At 37.6% G+C, this 20382-nt stretch overlaps 2 protein-coding genes across 4 annotated transcripts; both read left to right on the plus strand.

Moving 5' to 3' along the window:
• Positions 1-145: 145 nt before the first annotated feature.
• LOC113014281 (nucleolar and coiled-body phosphoprotein 1-like) lies at positions 146-6491 on the plus strand. Of its 3 annotated transcripts, XM_026155704.1 has the most exons (11): positions 459-495; positions 2738-2806; positions 3005-3142; positions 3246-3371; positions 3461-3571; positions 3660-3803; positions 3892-3972; positions 4084-4203; positions 4274-4414; positions 5820-5951; positions 6030-6491. In XM_026155704.1, the coding sequence occupies exons 3-11, from the start codon at positions 3055-3057 to the stop codon at positions 6101-6103; spliced, it is 1017 nt and encodes a 338-aa protein (XP_026011489.1). In that variant the 5' UTR covers positions 459-495; positions 2738-2806; positions 3005-3054; the 3' UTR covers positions 6104-6491. The 3 variants fall into 3 exon arrangements, with proteins under 3 accessions (XP_026011487.1, XP_026011488.1, XP_026011489.1); XM_026155702.1 differs by lacking the exon at positions 2738-2806 and having other exon boundaries at positions 146-495; XM_026155703.1 differs by lacking the exon at positions 2738-2806 and having other exon boundaries at positions 148-495; positions 4277-4414.
• Positions 6492-8459: 1968 nt separating this feature from the next.
• LOC113014893 (probable C-mannosyltransferase DPY19L4) lies at positions 8460-19715 on the plus strand. Its single transcript, XM_026156693.1, has 19 exons — positions 8460-8852; positions 8977-9126; positions 10890-11014; positions 11103-11193; positions 11386-11507; positions 13101-13246; positions 13408-13531; positions 13624-13758; positions 14000-14131; positions 14258-14359; positions 14459-14532; positions 14634-14792; positions 16101-16220; positions 16317-16437; positions 17666-17722; positions 17814-17896; positions 17984-18116; positions 18428-18586; positions 18977-19715. Exons 1-19 carry the CDS (start codon positions 8762-8764, stop codon positions 19139-19141), a joined length of 2289 nt encoding a protein of 762 aa, XP_026012478.1. The 5' UTR covers positions 8460-8761; the 3' UTR covers positions 19142-19715.
• Positions 19716-20382: the final 667 nt, after the last annotated feature.

Raw genomic sequence — 20382 nt, forward strand, 5'->3', positions numbered from 1 at the left:
AATGACGGAATGAAGACTGAATTTCTCTCACAGATGTTTTCTTTTTATTTCAAATCCAGAATTCCTTCTGCGCCATGTCTGACTCTGGTTTAGATTAGTTGCTAGGTTTTGTTGCGAGGAAACCGTGGAGCCAGTAGACCAATGACGTTAATAAGCGTCATCAATGCGAGCCCAAGTGCATTCCCTCCCAAAACTAAAGCGGAAGTAAACAAATCAAACATGAACTGGGACCGTATTACACCCGTTATTGCAAAATCTGCTTGTTAAACTGTAGCTTTAGATTGCGGGTCGGTTCTGTTAATATCGGCTCATAAATACATCCTAGAGGCAGCTGAAACAAACCGCCACCTTCAACCCACAGCGAAAATCGAGTAACAGTAAAATCAAGTTGGCGCGTTTTTACTGCGGATGAAGAGCAATATTTGCTTACACTGACCAACATAATGGACTGTAGCCCCGCTGACCTGCACGCTAACGTGGCACACGACTCTGCAGGTAGCCTGATGCTGTTCTTAATTTTACCTGAAGAGGCAAACATGTTATTGAACTGCGCAGCTAACTGCTAACTTAGCTTATAACTTCGCGGTAATGCACCCACGCCACTGCTGATAGCTTGATTTAAAAGCGTTAATCATGGAAAAGTTTAACCTGATTTAATTCAGTAATTATGTTTTTAACGGTGTGTATGGTTTGATCAGAGATTTTTGCAAAACATCACTTTTGCACACAAGACGTACTTCTGGTATTAATGATAAAACTGTGATGGATAATGGAAACTTAGCTAAACACTACACTCTTCTCCTCATACTATAGTTATTGCACGTGTAACTAGACCACATTCACGTGTACGTTTTGCTTTTGACTTTGGAGATTTTAAATTCATATAAGAAAATATGTTCCTTTATAGTAATACATAATTAAATCCCCAATATTTGATCAATGATAAGTCTAGCTAAGATTAGCTCAGTGTGGACCAGATACATCATTGAGTGGCTGTATATTCATAGGTTATTATCAGGAATGTATTCAAAGGGAAAGAAAGGACAGAATACTAGAGATGCTAGGCATCAGAAAAAGATGGCATGGGAAAGCTCAAAGTGAGTTTTGTATGCAACTCGACACTACGGATGGAGAAAATAGGCCGGGGTGAGTAGTAAGGAGTAACTGAGGGCATCTATGAAGAGAATGAAGGGTGGGGAGAGATGAAGACATGACATACCTATGGAAGTATGGAGAAGTCTAGGAGAGAATGTCTTTGGAATCAGTATACTTTATTAATCCCCAAGGAAATTATGTGGGTTACAGTTGCTCCAAGACAGTAACAGACTAAACTATTTAAATAATACAATATGTTACAGAGTTTACGAACTTATGAAGTAGCGCTAATATATACAAATTGCGCCCATCACATCACATACACATCACGGATTTTACAGAGGTGATTATAAATATCAAGAATATTGACAAAGAATTTTACAGAGGTGGAATATATATGATTCACATTTAACTCTGTGAATCTGTGAATTTTGTAATTTGCTATTTTACTGTAGAGCGTGTGCAAAAAAGGGTAACTATTATTGCAGTGTTTACAGTGTATTAGGTGGAGGAGTTGTACAGGGAGATGGCCACGACAGGAATGATTTCCTGTGTTGTTCAGTGGTGCTTTTTGGTAATCTCAGTCTCTCACTGAACGTGCTCCCGTGACTACTTGGAGAGTAAGAGGATGCCTGAGGGATGGAAAAGACAGACTGGTACTGATTTTCAAGAATAAGGGAAATGTTCAGTGCTGTAGTAACTACAGAGGGATAGAGTTGATGAGTCATTGTTGAAGCTAGGCTGAGAAGAGAAGTTATGAGGTGACGATCTGTGAGGAGCTGTGCGATTTCTTTCTGAAAAATAATACTACAAACGTGATGTTTTGAGAGTGTTGATGGAGAAGAATATAGAAGGTTTGATGGAGGTGCAGGACATGATGATGGTCATGGTGAGTACAGTGAGATAGTAGTGTAATGGGTGGAGGTATGATTACATTGGGGACTGAGCTGACAATATTAAGATTGTAATGGGGACTAACCAGAATGGATAAGATTAGAAATGAGTACATCAGAGGGGCAGCTCAGGTTGAGCTGTTTGGAGGCAACGTTAGAGAGACAAGGCTGAGATGGTTTGGACATGTGCAGAGGGATATATGTGGATGGATATATTGGAGGAGTTGGTATGACAGAGGAGATTGCTAAGAAAAGGTTGAGATTGAGGTAGATGATCTGCTGTGATGACCCTCAAAAGGGAGCAGCTAGAAGAAGAAAATGATGATGTACTCAGCGTATGATAAGAAAGGGATGTACTGAGCCAATGCATGATAAATGGATATTGCTAAATAAGTTGTCATTTCACAATCATACTGCACCATATGACATACAGTATGATATGGTGCAACTGTGGCACCAATCAAGAAAGTTAAAGATCAACATTGGATTTTTGTATAGAAAGAAACGCTTTTTCTCATCCACTGGGTGTAGCATCGTAGCAGTCTGCAGATTTATATTTTATTTTTATTGTGACATTGTTTATATGAATGATTCTGCATCCAATTTGAAGCCTCTTGAGCCTTGGTATTATTGTGCGCTGGGTTTTTTGCAACTATCTTTGAACATCCTGTTTTATTTATGAACATGTATATTGCGTTCTTCTCTGTCTGTCTAAAGTCTTGTATTTTTTTGTCTTTGTTGAAAAAAAGATCTTGATCTGAGATGACCTGTTCAAATAAAGGAATTAATCGTAATAATAATCAGTCTGTCAAATGAAGGTGAATGCAATAAGAAATCATCATATGAATGCTGTTTTTTTTTTATTAAATCACAAATATGATTTGATTTTTGAAAAGATTTCATATTAAGTAGCTTATCCTTTTTTCTAAAGTAACATTAACTACATTATTACATTTGCTGTACCAAAAATACTGATATTTACAGTTATTTATCCGACTGTGTGTCTGACTAATCAGATGGGAGCTCCAGCAGTGATGAGGACTTAGTGCCTCTATCAAAGCTGCTGATGAGGCAACAGAGTGATGAGAAGGAGTCATGCGACAATACCCGCAGCTTATCCTCCAACTCCAACAATAAATCAAAAAAGGACAAAGGTGATGATAATACTAGCTGTTTTATCAGTAAAAGTGTTTACACTAAATATTTCTCCAACCAATTATTTGATTAAATTTTGCATGTTTATATCTTCTCTCACAGGTTCAGATGGCTCCTCGGATGATGAGCCGCTAGTAAAGATGAAGACAAGCCTTGCACCACCTAAGAAACAAGAGAAAAAGGAAAACACACCACCCAAATCTAACAGCACAAATAACAAGAACACAGGTGACCCCATGCTTTTTTCATTGTTTGTTCTTCTGACTTGTGTATAGAGTGAATGGCTTCACATTTTTGCTTTCTGTGTTTAAATACAGACGAAGACTCTGACAATGAGCCTTTGATAAAAATTGCCAAAATTTCCTTGAAAGCTGTGAAAAAACCTCCCTCAGTTCCAACCAAAAAAGCTGCTGGTAGAAAGAAGAAAGGTGAGATGACTTTCTCTCCAGTGGACTGGGGTATCGTCAGACATCTGCTATATCAGATACTTACTTTGGGATTCCTTTTCTCACACAGAGTCACTGGGCAAGGACGACAGCTCCGATGATGAGCCTTTGAGTCAAGTTGCCGAGAAACCTCGGTCACGGCACGAGAGAAGAGCAGCTGCTGAAAAAGCAAACCCGGTTACCAAATCCAAAAGAAATGCTGCAAAGAAAAAGGGTTGGTTTGAAAGTTTGAGCTCAACTAAAATGAAAAAATCCCACAAGACCTTTATTGAGTTCAAATAACTTGTTGCTGTTTCGTTTAGTTAAATATACTGAGACGTCCACTGACAGCTCAGATGATGAGCCACTGGCGGCGATAAAGAGGAAGTCATCGAAACATAGAGGTAGGCAAAGTCTTCAGTAGGCTGAGCGCAAGGATTGATTTTAAGCAGGTTTTAACTATAGGTAGTTTCGTTTTTAGCCTCTTAAATTTTAAAACAGCGCTTCTTTTGCAGACAGCAGCTCAGATGATGATGTGCCCCTTGTGGACCTCGTTGCCAAGAAAAGGAGGCCAGTGAAGAAAAGCCCAAAGAAGAGCACCGTAACACGAGGGCGAGCATCAAACAAGAGAAAAGGTACTCTCACAGCACTGATGACTTGAACAAAACAAAGAAAAGTTTAAAACATTTTCAATCTTTGTTTTAGCAGAAGTCAGTGATGATAGCTCAGATGAAGAACCGTTGATTAATCTTGTGAAAAAACCTCGTGCTATCAAAAAACCCAAAACAAAGGCTCCCACTCCGAAGAAGAAGAGTACTCCTTCTAGGAGTCCAAGAAAGAAGCCAGGTAAAGACTGACCACACCACTCTGAGATGTCACATTTATAACTTAGAAGTTTGAGTCATTACGTTGAAATCTTCAGCTTTTGATTTGATATACTGTACCTTTATTAGTCCCACAAGGGGAAATTTCATAAGGCTGCCGCAATGGCGGCGCCATCTTACCCTCCGACCATACATACATGACGCAAAACATCACATGGGGAAGACGGTCAGAGAGGTATAACAATGGAAAATGCACCACATGAGGAAAGATAAGGAGAAATATAATAACTCCCCTCAGACTGAGCTCCAACAGGGAGATCAGTTTGAGAACAGAAAAAAACACCTCTGCACATAGCACATGAAAAAAAAACCTCTTAATACACCAAAGAAACACATGACAAGCAACAGGGGTGGGTAAAGGGTGAGAGACAGCCGATTTAGACAGTACATCCAGGCCTGCGTGCGCTGGTCTCCTTGATCCACCGTCAGCATCGGAAGGGAATAAGCCTCGAAGGCGTTTGGAAAGGGAGGGGGGATGAGTGTGTGCATATCAGTGTATATGTATGTGTGTGCGTGTCCAGAGTTCAGCTGAGACAGTGCATTCAGAGACTCTGCCATGCAAAATTAATTTATTGTTTTTTTTAATATATTTTTAGCGGTAGAAACAAACTTCCATACTGTAAGTAAGTAAGTAAGTAAACTTTATTTATTAAGCGCTTTTCACAGACAGGTAATCACAAAGCGCTGTGCACAAATATTAAAATATTAAAATAAACAATAAAATCAATAGACATTATATACAATGTAAAAGATCAAATGTAAATAATGTAAAAAAATATATAAAATATGTAGATCAACAAAAGGCTTTGTTGATCCGTTTGGTGTAGTAACAAACATATGTCTTACAAGCTTCTGAAATATTAAACAATTTGTCACAATTGTTTAATTGGCTTCCTTAATCGGCTGAATATTTGATTTTGAGCTCACATTTTTCACTCTACAGGCATCAGTTTATCAATAAACAAGGAGGACAATTTGTCAACTTTGAATATAAATTTTCTCAAAGCTGTCTAGAGACTGTCTGGAGTCTACTACATAAATTACACAAGTAGACCTCACCTAGGAATGTGCTAAAGTCTTAGCCATGGTAACTGACACAAGTGTAAGCATTAGCCATTCGGTGTATTTTAATGTCTTCCCTCTCTGCTGTGCCTCTGATTGGTGGATAATTCTGATGTGTTTTCACAGGAAATGCTTTCTAGTTAACCCGTCAACCTACCAGCGTTTTAGCAGCGAGCACAATCCCATCAGAAATTGAATTAATTATGTTTGTTTTTCACACAACTTCAAATGACACTTGTCTATGAATGCTGCTTCTCTCATGTATTCATGTTGACTTTAAATTAATATTGCTTCTGATTCATCAGGTAACAGTGCAGATGACAAGCCATTGAAGGCAGCTAAGCATCCACAAGTGACCAAAACCCTGACAATCCTACTAGAGAGGTGTGATGCTGGACACGCTGGGGCAGCAGGAAGCCTAAAGAAAGCCAGCAAAGGTATAAACTGCATACCAACTCATTACTAATGCTACAGTAAAATGAAAGTAAATAACACAGTTTTCTTATTCATGAAAGGAGAAAAACATGTTGCTGAAAAACCAGAGGAGGAGGATTCGGCCGGTTCAGAAGAATCTTCAGAAGAAGAATAAGTAAATGAAACAAATTTCTCAAAGCGTTGTGAAACATAACGGTCACAGTTAGTGTTCATGTAAACTTCTTCACTGTGCTTTAGCTCACTATTTGTTAATTTATGCCCATTACATTTTTACTCCAGATTTTAGGTGTGGGACCAAATTTTGTGGGTTCCTTAAAGATTTTATGCACTGTCTTTGATGCTTTGTTTTTTAATGTTACGTGCCAATTGTTTGCAATTTTTGATTCCTATGAGTTTAATTTAAAAAAGAAGAAAACAGTGTAGCTCTCATTGCTGTAAGTTACATTTCACCTTTCAGGCATTTTAGCTTTTTAAGTACACCCTCAGCATGCAGCTATAAAATTCGTTGTGTTGGAATTAAAGTCCTTTCACAAAGAAATTCACATAAGAGTAAGTCACATTTGTTCAGCTTTCAGTGATTCTTTTTTTGTCATTGTTTGTCATGCTAATAACCCAAATCACAAAGGACGCCTTTAGATTTGTCCATCACAGACATTGATTTGTATGCATGGTAATTACAAAAACACCACTTTTTTCTTAGTGATTCTACATTTCAATTTGTCCTAATGAGGTCACCCAATACAGCTTTCTGTATAGGTCTTACATATAGAGCTGGCATTATTCATTAACCTTTTTTAATTGTATTTTCTTGGCTAACTTGTCCTGTTAGAATGTGCTACCTTCAAAAAGTAGAGCTGCAACTAAGTAATTAGTGTTTTGTTTTTAGTGTTTGTTTCAGTGTTTTGAATACTTTTGAAAACCTGGTTTAAAAAAAAAAGGGTTACTACAGTTACACAATTTTCTTTTTCCATAAGACTGTTATAGGGTCTGCAACTAGTTAGCTTTATTATTAATTTAAAATGTCTTTATAACAAAAAAATGAATAATAAACACTGAAAAAGATTTTATAAAATTTCCTAAAATAATAAATAAATGGTCAAATTGCTTGTACATAATTTCTTCACATTTTAAAAGGTGCAATTAGATCATTTCTTGCCATTTGTAAAAGAAAAAAGCCCCAAACAAACCCCAAAACAAAACACAATGAAAAACTACTATTAGACTTTTAAAATCTCCAAATAATTGTCTGATTTCTTTTGACTAACTTATAAAGGTGATATTTTTGTTTAATTTTGTTACACGACCTTTTCCCTTTGTTATTTATTTATCATTTAAATTTAAAATGGCATATTATTTAAAAAAAATTGTAAAAATCTTTATTAATAAACACCCAAACACAAATAAATAAGGCATGTTAAAAAACATTTTGAAGAAAAGTGGAGCATTTAAGTAATACACATAAATAAACAGAAAATAATAAAGGAAATAACTTCTGTACCATAAAGAGTTGCTAACTAGTCAATAAACTTGAAAATCACCCCAAAAATTAATGTTACGCTGGTGTCATATGAAAATCTGTAGAAAAAAAATCACTAGTTTTTACTTAAACAATATGTGTTTACATACTTTCATCGATTGTACAAATGGCAACTTGAAAGTTGTTCAAGAAGGTAGTTTGAGAAAAGCATCTCAAATTTATATCTGTCCTTGCAACGAATTCTTAAGACAACAGATAAAAAAATAACTTATTCTATGATTCAGATATTAAAACATGTGCTCACCTTTTTTAATTTTATTAGTGTGTTCAGGTTATCAGGAAAGTAAAATTTGATCTGATAATGAAGGAAATGAAAATTAAATATTTTGGGAATATGTAAAAAACATACATATTTTACAATTATGGTTATCGGAAAAAGCCTATTGCTCTATTTATATGTTTGTTTGTTTTTAAAATATTGTAACTGATTTGTTAAAATGTTTTGGCTGTATTTGCAAATGATTATATTTTCTTTTTGTACTATTCATGTGTTTAGTCCGTTTTGTGCTTAAATATTATTTTCAATAAAAGTATTAAATTTCCCAGTTTTCATTAAGTAAAGGTTTACTCAAAACAAAACAAAAACAACATCCAAGGTACAGAGTATTTGCCAAAGGAAACACTATTAAATATAAACATGTCCTTGTATAAGATTATAATAACTGACAAGAAGCACTTCTAATATATATTTTTAAGAAAGTAAAAGTAATGAAAATGCAAAGAAATACCAATACAGTACTTTAAAAATACATAAATAGATTTTTTTTTAAATGTCAGGTATCAATTTAATGGAAATTTGCTTTAAGAAATAATGCGAAAAAGAACACGTTAATGGCAGTGTTAAAACGTGGTCTGAATACTTTAGAAAGGTAAATGTTATTTATAATCAAAGTTCTTTTATTTGTATTTATTTATTTTGCGTTTTGCTGGCGTTTATTTGTCTTAAATTAGACAAATATTCCATTGAGTTTGGTCTGGATTCTTCTTCGCTGCTTTCTGTTGTCATCTGCAACTTCCGCCCAGCAGTAGCGCTAACTTCAGTCCTCCACACAGGCACCACTAAACTAAACTCTGCAGCTGTGCCGCTGTCGTTCTACAAGTTCGTGAAGGATAAAATCTCTTGAGTAAAGTAACGTTTGGAGCCTGTCATCTGCTGAGTTTACCTTAAAGAGCTTATCTTATCGATTTGATCTTAGATTAGCTAACTGCTTTTTAGTTAGCATGCTGCTGCCTCAACACACCAGACAGATCCTCTTGGCTTAATTTGATTTAGTCATGACTGAATTAAGATGCCGGAAATCAGAAACTTTGGAAGGAGATAATGAAGAGGAAGAGAAACAAAAGGAGTCGGAGCTGGAGACCAAACGTAAGTTGAGCTAACTTAGCAGTTTGCTAACTGAACATGAGCTGTGTAGCTTCCAGTGGAGAAACAGTTTGTCAGAGCACATTTCTGTGTCGATGCTGTGACAGCCAGTCTCTCTCTGCTCTAGCACCAGATGTTGAACAGGTGAATGGGTCCAGCACTGCAGCGGCTGATGGCTCGCAGCAGAAAGATGAAGGTGAAGTTAAAGGCGGTCAGCATGAACAGGAAGAATCAAGCAGAGCCCAGTCATGTGTCAAAGCCAAGGGCTTATCTGCATGTAAGTCCATTTCTTACATACCAGCCCACTTCATACGCTGCTCAGTGGCGTTTAAAAAACAAACAATTTGATGGTCAGGTTCATGCTGTACATTAATGGGGACCTATTATGCTTCCATGAAGTGATCCCCGTGAGACAAAAGCTTTAGTCTGCTGTAGATGCTCTGTTTCAGACAGTTTTTCTGCATTTGTAGCTCTGAATGATGTCAGTAAGAACATCTCAGGCGTGGAAGCTCCACCCACCTGCTGTTCAAACCCCCCCCCCCCCCCCCCCCTTTGCAAGGTTCAGCCAGTCAGGGGGAGGAGAAAATGTGAATCATGCAAAGCCTTGTAGTTTAGTAGTTGTACTTTCAAATTAAGTAAAAAAAAAAAAAAAGCTACATAAATGCATGTTTATGTATGTCATATTTTGGTGGCTCCATAGTGTAGTGGTTTGCAATTTCAGAAGGAATAGCATTGAGTGTAAAGACTCGATGCCTTAGCTTATTTATGTGTTATTATGTTGGTATGTATGATTAAAGACATGAAATGACCGATTGTAATTTTTCTACCTCCATTATTATTATTATTATTATTATTATTATTATTATTATTAATATTATTATTATCCTTTATGTGCTTTTATTGCATATCAGAAACACTGAAGAAAGCCATTGGATGAAACACATCTCTTAATTTTTACTGTCATGCAAAATTAAAAATATTCTTTACATACTTGTGAGTGCTGACCTTCTCGTTAATAGAGCTGTTTGATGTGCAGAGACACAGTTCGGCAAATGTGCCATGGGCGAGTTAAGGAAGTAGCCAGGGCAAGGTTGAGCAAGTTCTTTTTGGGCAAAGTACACTAATCGAGTTCCAGCTATGAAAGTTAGCTGGTTAGGTAAATAACAAATCAGTGAAGACAGCGCCACATAACGAATCCACAAAATACATAAAATCTTTAACCTAAATTTGCTCTGCAAGCAAGCTTTTCAGGAATGCTTGTGCCATTCAAAAATAGTGAGAGAATGAAAGAGTGAACAGTTGAGATGCTGAGACAAACTGAAGCGCTGGGGCCCGAAACATTAAGGGAAGTGTGAAGAGGAAGGGGGCTCTGTGCTCAAACATGGTAAAAGGCAACCGAGCCTACTGTGAGCACACCCTTAGAAAGCTTAGTAAATGTTAGACGCTGTAGGAGAGTAATTGAAAATGCTTCAAATACAGATAAGAGAGGTATCAAAAGTACAACCAGGTGCTGAAACACATGCCATGGTGACTCGGTGAAGTAACAGAAGTCGACTGTCCTGCAGTGGTGTTGGATCAAATGTACTAAAACATATGTCTCGACTTCATGAGTCATGAAATATTGCATCTGTGGCTTCCAGTAAACACTGAAATTGCAGTTAAGTGTATTTTTCCATCTCGCAGAGTTTTTGTACATACGTCACCAAATTTGTATGTACTGTAAGATTTTTAGACATCTCTGAAGAAGTTTTGTTTTTTTTGCACGTGTTGCAATGTGTAGGAGACTAAATATAAAATGTCTCTGGCTGTACTTTGGTGGCAGGTGTAATATTATTTTTTGTGTGTTATTTTTGTCATAGTAGTATATGATATTGATCTCTCTGTTCAGCTCAGTTTGCAGCTACAAAGAGAAATAGTGTGTGGTAGAAAATGGTTATTTAAAGTGTGTGAGTCAAAAATCTTTCCTCTCACATTTAAGACCTACAGAAGCTTTTTTTGTTGATGATGTTGTTTTTTACTGTTAATGCTTCTTCTCCTCAGCTGTTTTCTTACAGCGGCTAGTCCGGGTGTTCTTTGGATGTCTGGCATCTGTTGCCTGTGGCATGCTGTATGCAGTGTATCTGTCCACATATCATGACAGGAAGTTCTGGTTTTCAACTCGACAGGTGGGTGACTTTTTTTTCTTTTCCTTTTTTATCTTTACTTTGCTGCCCAATCGTACGAGCTCTAAAATTTACTTTGTATATTTCTAAGGAGCTGGAACGGGAAATCACTTTCCAGGGAGGCAGTGGGGTCTATTATTACTACTACAAGCGTTTGATCGCAGCACCATCCTTTGAGCGAGGTACGAGCACACTGCCTGCTTCATGAAAGGCTTAGCGAATTTTCAATATTTTTTCCATATTTTTATTCTTGGACTCTATTATACAGTAGATTTATATGATTCAGAGTTTAAAATAGTCCACAGATAGCACAGATAATGACTTTAATGTTCTGCTTTCCTTATGACTCAGCTCTGTTGTTTTGTGTTTTACAGGGTTTTATGAGCTGGTGGTAGATAACAGGACCGTTTCAGGTCAGACCATTAACGCAGTCGAGCGTTTGTCTCTTTATCCGGAGCTCATCACAAGCTTCATATACAGAGTCACAGGCAGCCAGGTGAGGATTTATTTAATCAGATTTTACATTTCCTGGGTTGTCTTCTTTGTGTGTGTATCTCAAAGCAAAATGAAGCATAAAAACCACTGTGACGTCCACTCTCATTCTTGGAGGCTGAGTGCCTTCTCTTTCAATAAGCAAGGTTTGTCCCTGGGTCCATAAATAGTAAAATGTTGATTTGGGTCCTTAAAAGGACTGAGTCTTTAAATTCATAAAAGAACCTTCTGTCTGGACAGAAGGTTCTTTCATCTTCAGGGGAAACAACCCATTAGTTCTCTTTGCTTTCTCCATTCACTTTTGTCTGGAAATAGCCAGAATAGTTCAGTTGACTCAAAATGCAGAGCTGAAGATGTAATGTGACCTCCAGTGTTTGTTGTTGTAGTCATTTTCATGAGGCATTAGAAATACTGGGGGGTTGGGTTAATGGCAGCAGAAAAGGGAGAAGAGTGGGACAAATGTTCCTTTGCCAAACTGAGCAATGCTGCTTTTTTATTTCCATTTATTTGACTTTAATGGTGTAGGAGCATTTAGCTAACTATAATGTTTGGTATTCAGCTGCAAGGTCTGAATGTTGGCAATGTTTCTATGCATTTCCAGTTCAGATAAGTCTGTTTCTGTCAGGTTGTGCTCCTCGTATTCAGATATTTGGGCTTTTTTGGCTTTAATCTGTCAAACAAAAATACTTAAGATGAGATATTTAAGATATAGTTCTGATGTTAGTGCTTCAGTGCACTGTTTTAGTGGTTTGCGTTTTTTAATATTAAAGGAGTGCATAAGACAATGCTTTAACTCACCATTTCTGTTCATTTGAAACTGATAGATATAGATATTTTTCCCTTTTTGTACGTATAAATTACATAAAAATAGTTTAAAATGAAAGGCGTTAAAGTCCTAACTATAACAGCTGTACAAATGCAAGTATCCTGAGTATGTTAGAGCAGGGATATGAGAGAGAGCAGAACATTTCCATATTTAGTTTGCATTTGTGTGTCATGTGCAGCAGCAAAGAGAATCAAGTATTACGTTTAAAGTGTGTGCAATTTTGCACATAAAATACAATTGCTTTGGAGTGGTTTAAAACATAAATGGTTTGACTGCATAACAAAAGTCTGGCTTACAGCAGAGAATGGAAATCCAAATAGAAACTAGTGGTACAGAGGCCGTACATACCCGTGTTAAACGCACCGTACATGGAAAAAGCAAAGAGAGTGTGGGAATATGTTAGTACAAGTCCTAAAACTCAAACTGGTCAAACTTCAGTATAATTTATGCTTTGATAAGTCTTGGAGCAATAAGGCTGCCCAAACAAAGCAGACCCTGTTTTACTGTCACAGCTGATTAACCCGGCTTACCTACGTCAGCTGAGCTGTTTTCATCAGTGTTTTTGGCATTAAGCATCTGCCTCTAGGCTTCTGCAGGAGTAAATGTTGCTGCATTAGTACTGCTAGCTATGGACATTATTATAATGAAGTGATTAGGAGTGAAAAATCACAATTAAAAGTGGCTTCATTCTGCCACTTTAAGGTTTGACCACAGACACTTTTTAAGGATCACCGTCTTTGTCTTTTTCCACTGCTTCCCTTGATAAAACAGGATTTCGTGGAACCGATTTACTTCTACATTGGAGCAGTTTTGGGCCTGCAGGCGGTCTACGTCACTGCCCTCTTTGTGTGCAGCTGGGTGATGAGTGGCACCTGGGTGGCTGGCATGTTGGCCGTGGCCTGGTATGTGATCAACAGGTAAGGTGAACAAACGTTTCCTTAAGCATGAAGTTTCTTTGCCTGTCTGTTCATGTTTTCTCATTCCAGTAAAACCTTTCTGGTGACTAATGCTACAAACATCCTCCTCTATTAAAATGATTAATAAAGTTGTATTTAATTCTGTTTCTTTTCTCCCACAGAGCAGATACAACCAAAGTGGATCATGCTATTCCTCTGCGGGACAACTGGGCTCTGCCTTACTTCTCCTGGCAGGTCACAGCTTTGACTGGATTCCTGAGAAACAAAATCGGCTCTTCAACTGAGGTGAGCCCCTCATGAGCCTCATTAACACACACAAAAAAAGAAGTAATGTGAGCTAGAACATTGCACTAATGATTGAGTCTCATCCTCTGTAGATGTTCTGCTATCTTACCATGAGTGCCACCACCTTCACCTTCCTCCTGGTCTGGGAACACAGTCACTACGTGCTCTTCATCCAAGGCTTCTGTCTTTTTCTACTTGATTCTTTTGACCTGGTGCCACCACGTAAGGTAACACAGTCGTAGCTTGAACTTCTGAAATTTCATACAGTTTTCTTCAGAAATTGCAGCAGGTTCTTACTCTATATTACTTTAAACTAACAATTTTGCATTTATGATGTTTTTTTAATGCAACTTGTGGGTTTAAAACAGGGAAAATCCTGCCGACTGTTTAAATAAAACTGTGTTTTATTTTCTCTTCTCTGATTGGCTGTCTTTTTCTTCTTCATCTCTCCATTTCTGGGATGAACAGATGGCTGACATCCACAAGGTGTACCTCAGCTCCTTGTTCCTGGCCTACATGTTCCAGTTTCAGAACACAGCCCTGCTCAGCTCGCCTCTGCTCAGCCTCCTCATTGGCTCGGTTCTTGCGAGGTACTTCCAGGTAGAGTTAGCTTCCCCCTCGCAGCTCAGTCATGACATTAGATAAACTCTTTAAAGTGAAAATTGTTTTCAGCTTGGAGCTTTTCAAATGGGAGTAGCTCCATTAACATTTGCACTTTTTTTCTAGCAAAGGATGAAGGTGGGTCCTCTTGTGGCAAGAGTGATGAAGCTCTTCCTACATTTTTACCTGGTCTTCACCTCTGGGATCACCTACAGTTATTTGGTCAAGGTAAGTCATATGGGAGCAGGGCATCTGTGTAGCATTCAGTGGCTGATACTCAGTTTCAGTTTTTGGGTTGAATGCAGTGTTTTGTTTTTTTATTTACAGAAGCTAATTGCTGCAAATGAGAGTGACTTCATATTGAAGTTCCTTGAAGTAAAATTTGGACTCAACACAACAACGTGAGTCGTGTTTTTTGTTATTGACTTAGAGCAGTAACCTTATTAGTGAGAACTAATCTGATGTAATCTAACATAATAATCTTCTTTTTTCTTCTCTTCAGCGACTTTGTCCCCAACTTCCTCTTGTGCCAGGAGAGTTTCCAAACGCCCGGTCAGGACTTATTTCTACGTCTGACGCAGGCCTCGGTCCTCCCCTTCTACTTCCTCGTGCTCGCCGTCTGCCTGCTTTCAGCCTTACAGGCAATCTACAGAAGGCTCAGGTGAAACACTCGTGGTGCAAAATCTTTCTGGTCTAACAACAGACAGCACCATGCTGTCATCAGCTGGTTTCTGAAGTCTTGTTTTAAAGCCTCAAGTTGCCTAGTTGCTCAAGTTGCCAACAGCATAAACATGGTAAAGAAGTGGAGATAAGGTGAACCTGATCCACGTTGCTAGACCAATTGCAGCAGCTGAATTGGCACACCTGTCACTAAGTTACCAAACCACTAACTTAACAAAACCTTTGGACAGGCTAACTACGTAAGTCGTAAAAAGCTCCTTTATAGTTGTTACTCATAATAATACATTTATTTGTGCAGCACTTTTTAAAAAGCACAGTTACAAAGTGCTTCACAGTTTGAATAAAAGTGACACGTTTAATACAAACACATAATCAACATACAGTCATTCATTTATTCCAGCATGCACACTTCTATACATTCATTAGATGGAGAGTATGGCCAAAATTAATCGGAGAAGTATTAATAAAAGGCTAACGTTTAAAAATAATTTTTCAGATGTTGTTGAAAGCACAGACTCTCCCGATGGCTGTTCCAAGGTTCAGACCCTATAATCTCAAAAGCATGGTTACTTCTGATTTTTCAATGAGAGAGGATGATCTAAGAAGCTGTTGAGACTCCTCTTATAAGGTTTCAGTAGCTCTGCTGTGTTAGCAGTAGCCTGGCCGTGTAGCACTTGATGAGTTGTATCTGAATTTTGAAGTGAATTCTGAATTTCATTGGAAGCCAGTGAAGGGAAGCAAGGATGAAAATGATGTGCAAACGCCTGCTAGTTTTCATTAGCAGCCTGCATTCTGGACCAGTTGAAGTTGGATTAGTAAGATTTGAGAGATGCAAATAAAAATAGAGTTACAATACTCAAGGCAGGTGAAAATTAAAGTGTGCACTAAAAGTTCAAAATGAATAAATGACAGTACAGGATTTTTGCAGTTTCTCTTTTATGAAGGAAACAAGACTGGATGAACTTAGAGATATGAAATTCAAAGTTCAGATGTTGATCAACAATGATAACCAGCTTTCCAACAGATGAGCTGATATTGTGGGAAATTGAATGAAATTAAATGTTTGTACCAAACTATTGAATTGAACTGAATATGCAAATTGATAACAAATGCAGTCTTCATGTGTCTAGTAGATTAATAATTAACTGGTAGTTGATACTATGTTAGCAAAATGTGTTTGCCCAATAACACAGTGACATATGCTGGTGACTCTTGTGTTGTTGTTGTTTTTAAGCAGTCATTATATTTATACTTTTGGCTAAAATCTTAATGTAATTTCCCCTCACAGCGGTCAGCCATTGTGCAAAACCTATAGCCTTGAAAATGGAGGAATAGGAGAGAAGCCAGAGGTCGTCTATCATGTTTTCCACACCATGCTGTTTGGGGGTCTCGCTCTGCTCTTCGATGGGTACGTTGGGTTTTTTTTTTTTTTTAATAATTGAGGTTTGTTCACCATATGTTATTCAGCACAGCTTTTCATCGCCTATGTTCTTCTGTCTTGCAGGATGAAGTATTTATGGACACCATACGTCTGCATGTTTACAGCATTTGGGGTTTGTTCTCCTGACCTCTGGATGACAGTGTTTAAGTGGCTCAAACTGAAGTCCATCCACCCTGTAGTATTGGTATGGATGTTTGTTTATAGTGGATGAGAAACAAAACCAAATGTCTTAAAGTAAACAGGTTTCTTTTAATACAGTCTGCACAGAAGGGGAGGTTTAGGTATATACCGTCTCTTTAACTTACCTTTATGCTAAGTTTCCAAACAAATAGTATATTATCTATAAATTGCCGGTAATATCCAAAGGAATGAATGGATCCTGTCACAGTTTGTCATTCCTGAACTCAAATGAGATATTTGAACTGTTTTATTTGGGCTTCAGAGCTGTTCACAGCACTGAAACAGCTTTGTTGAAACTGACCGATGATCTGTTACTCCCATTAGATTCAGGTGATAATGCAGTACTGATTTTGTTGGACCTCTTCACTTGTTCAGATGCTGTCTTGTGGATAGGACTTTCTGTATGCCTATTGTGTGTATCACTCCTTGCCCATTTGTCTTGTGGGGTCCCTCAGGGCTCTATCCTGGGCCCAGTCCTCTTCTGTTCATATCAGCTTCTATTGGTAGTATTAGCAGCCATATTATTTCATTTCATTTCTATGCTGATGAAGACAGTAGAAAATCTCAGGATTTCTTACTATCTTGAAGAAATTAAAGGTTAGATGACTAAACAGTGACAAATCTTTGGTCCATTCAAATCTAGTTCTTTTGCCAATATTTTAGATAATCTCATCCCATATTTATGGTAAATGGACTGATACCTGTGGAGTACTTATTCCCTCTAACTGAGCATTCAAAGCACGTTTTATTTCAAACATCACTTACTTATTTGTTTTCACTTTTTACTTATCTTTATCATTATCTTTAAATCGTTTTTTTTAGCTTATAACATGAAGTAAGAACTTAAAGAAGAAGCTAAAAGAAGATACTGAAACATCAAAGTTAAAGATGAACTTTATTATAATCGTTTTGGTATAAGCAGCTTAAATGAAGAGGAATAGTGTATTATAATACAATATGACAAAATAGATCTCTCAATAAAGTAAAAATTACACAGAAAGAAGTTCACTTAAATAAAGAAGATAACATAAAGACATTCAGTAAGTAAAAGGAGGCAGTAGAAGTAATTTTTACTTCTACTGCCTCCTTTTACAAAAATCTGAATATATTACAAAACAGTTCAATAAATACATTAAAGCTAAATTTAAAAAAATGTTTTTCCCCTCATGAAGAGAAAGGAGTAAGTATCGACACAGTTGCTAACCGTGTTTTCTTTTCTTTTTACCCTCCAGTCCTTGATTCTGAGCACAGCTGTTCCCACAATCATTTGCTTCAGTTTGTGGAGAGAGGTGAGGCGTTCAGCCCCTTTTACGTGGGAGCTCTTTATGTTAGACACACTTTATATCTCCTGCGTAACGCTCTTTCTCTCCCATTCTGCAGTTCTCCCCTCGCGTCTTAGCAGAGTTATCAGAACTGCAGGAGTTCTACGATGGAGACACAGTGGAGCTGATGAGCTGGATCAAGTGGGTCTTTAGAACTTCCTGTATTTATAAAGATATTTGTAAAGTATTTTATCATGGCATCAACCATCGTCTTTCCTCCTCATGTAGGTCACAGGCTCCGGTGGCAGCTGTGTTCGCAGGCAGTCCACAGCTGCTGGGAGCAGTGAAGTTGTGTTCGGGTTCAGCTGTAACTAGTTTACCTCTTTATTCAGACATCAACCTGCTGAAGAGGACTGAAGATGTGAGTTTTCATTGACAACATATCTGTTACCTTAACAGTGCTGCTGTCAAGAAGATACTTGTGTCTTATAATCAGCTATAAAAAATGCCTGTTAGTCATATTGGTTAAAGTGCTGAATGTGAATTTTAGTCCAAACAGAGACTGATGTTCCACATGTTTCAAAGTAAATTATTAGTTTTATTGTTGGGTCTTTAAAATGTAAAGCACCTTAAACTGGCTGTTTTTGTGATTTGGCGCAACACAAATAATATTGAAATGAAATTAACTGAAGTTTAACAGAAAATAAAAGGAGGTAATCTTTCCTTTCCCAGACGTACCAGGTGTACGCAATGAGATCTGCAGAGGACATCTACAAGCTCCTGACCGCCCAAAAAACGAACTACGTGATCATCGAAGAGTCGATTTGTAGTGAGCTCACTATTAATAAGGGCTGTAGGATCAAAGACCTGCTCGACATCTCCAACGGACATGTGAGTTTAAACCCTTTCCTCCGTTATAGATTTCTTACAGATTGAACAATTTTGAGTGGATATCAATAATATGGTCCTCTGATTAGATCTTTTGAAGATGGTTGACCTTAAAGGAAAAGGAGCTAAAATAGCATGTTTCAGACAGTGGCTACACTAAGAACCCAGAATATGATCAATGAAGATTATTTTTAACTTTAAATCACGCATAGCTACTCTAGCGGAGTCCAAGAATAAATCATTTTCTGCTACTACTTTGGATAAGTATTATTAATAATACTTATCCAATCATCTAGCTATAATCAAGACATTAGTTGCAGAATATTTTGCAAACTCTACAGAATTCGAGTCTTTTATACTTTCACTCATGATCTGTATGTTTGTCTCTTGCAGATCGTCTATGACAAAGGTGAGATATACTCCTTCTCCAAATATGGACGATTCTGCCACGAGATAAAGATGAACTACTCGCCCTACACAAACTACTTCACACGGGTTTTCTGGAACCGCTCGTACCACGTCTACAAAGTGAACTCTGTCATCTCCTTTCAGTACTGACGGCCAAGCGTGGCTCTGCCCCTCCTCAGGTGTTCCTGATCGTATCCACAGATCGGCACACCGGGGCGAAAAAACTCTGATTATCATGGTGTCAGTGGGGAAGCTGCACATTCAAACAGTGAGGCTCAGCTGAGCACACTGCACCGGCCAAACAACATGTATGGACGGCCATATTATTAATCACTGTACTGTAGTTTTATAAGCCATGTGTTACTGTTAATGTTACTATGAATGGTTTTAATGAAGGTGTGAGTCGCAGAGATCAGTGTAGGCTGAGAAGGGGAAAGTGTTTGCCATGAAATGAAGCAGCCAGAGGTTTAATCCTGTTCACTGATTGGTCCTTTTGTGCTGACAGTGATTGGATAGGATGCATAATTATGTTCCTTTCCTTTATTTTCAATCACTTTTATCAAGTTTATTTTTTTAAACACCTGCAAAACTATAGACCTTTGAATCAACATCAGTTAGGGTGCTGATTAAAAAATTATGGCATTAGCATTTAGCTCAAACCAGAGCTCCACAGACACTCCAGTGTGGCTCTTGACCCTTTTTTTTTGGGGGGGGGGGGGGATAAATCTTTATGCATTTAATTTGATTTTTGTCTTAAATGTTTTGCTTTTCTGTTCTGTTCATGTGTTATAATCACGCTACTGTTGTCTACTTAAAGAGAAATGGGTGTCTTCTGTCTAAATTATGAATTTCATGTATTATACTAGCATAGTTGGATCATTTTTGTCTTGATTTAAAGGAAATAATTAGACTGAATCACTGAGCTAATAATCATAATCGGCAATCAAGAATTTCAAAATGAAAGTGCTTTATAACAGGATAACACGTAAGATTAGTCAGAATAGTTTTTCGCTTGATTATGTAATTTTAAGGTTACCAAAAAACCAAATAGTGACAAGCATACATGCTCTTGCTTTCTGTCACGCTCTGCCTTTGTTTGCTCATGAAATACTCATGCAGTGCATGTGTACGCGCTGTTCTTTGAAGGGTTGTTGCTGCTTTGGTCGGCTTTCGTGGGAAAGGCGTCTCTCTGTACTGTTTGCTGCTTGTTGTGTGCTCTGATCTGTTAAAGGGAAGTGGAAGAAGATTGTCCAGAAAAGTGTTATCAGTTTTTATTTGTTACTGCTGCCTGAAATCTACTGAAAATAACTGATATCTGAAGTAGGCATGTCTTTACACACACATTTATATGTCTGAACTCACTGGTTGCTCCTATTGTGCTCTGCTTTTTT

This window comes from Astatotilapia calliptera, chromosome 22 (assembly GCF_900246225.1).
Source record: "Astatotilapia calliptera chromosome 22, fAstCal1.2, whole genome shotgun sequence".
Taxonomy (NCBI): Eukaryota; Metazoa; Chordata; class Actinopteri; order Cichliformes; family Cichlidae; genus Astatotilapia; species Astatotilapia calliptera.

Excerpts from the sequence above, each read along its gene's own strand:
- LOC113014281 (XM_026155702.1), top strand. The coding sequence starts at position 444 with ATGGACTGTAGCCCCGCTGACCTGCACGCTAACGTGGCACACGACTCT. Across the intron at positions 3,804-3,891 it reads AAATGCTGCAAAGAAAAAGG|TTAAATATACTGAGACGTCC; the intron begins GTTGGTTTGAAA and ends TGTTTCGTTTAG. Across the intron at positions 4,415-5,819 it reads GAGTCCAAGAAAGAAGCCAG|GTAACAGTGCAGATGACAAG; the intron begins GTAAAGACTGAC and ends CTGATTCATCAG.
- LOC113014893 (XM_026156693.1), top strand. The coding sequence starts at position 8,762 with ATGACTGAATTAAGATGCCGGAAATCAGAAACTTTGGAAGGAGATAAT. Across the intron at positions 13,247-13,407 it reads GCCTGGTATGTGATCAACAG|AGCAGATACAACCAAAGTGG; the intron begins GTAAGGTGAACA and ends TTTCTCCCACAG. Across the intron at positions 18,117-18,427 it reads TGCTGAAGAGGACTGAAGAT|ACGTACCAGGTGTACGCAAT; the intron begins GTGAGTTTTCAT and ends TTCCTTTCCCAG.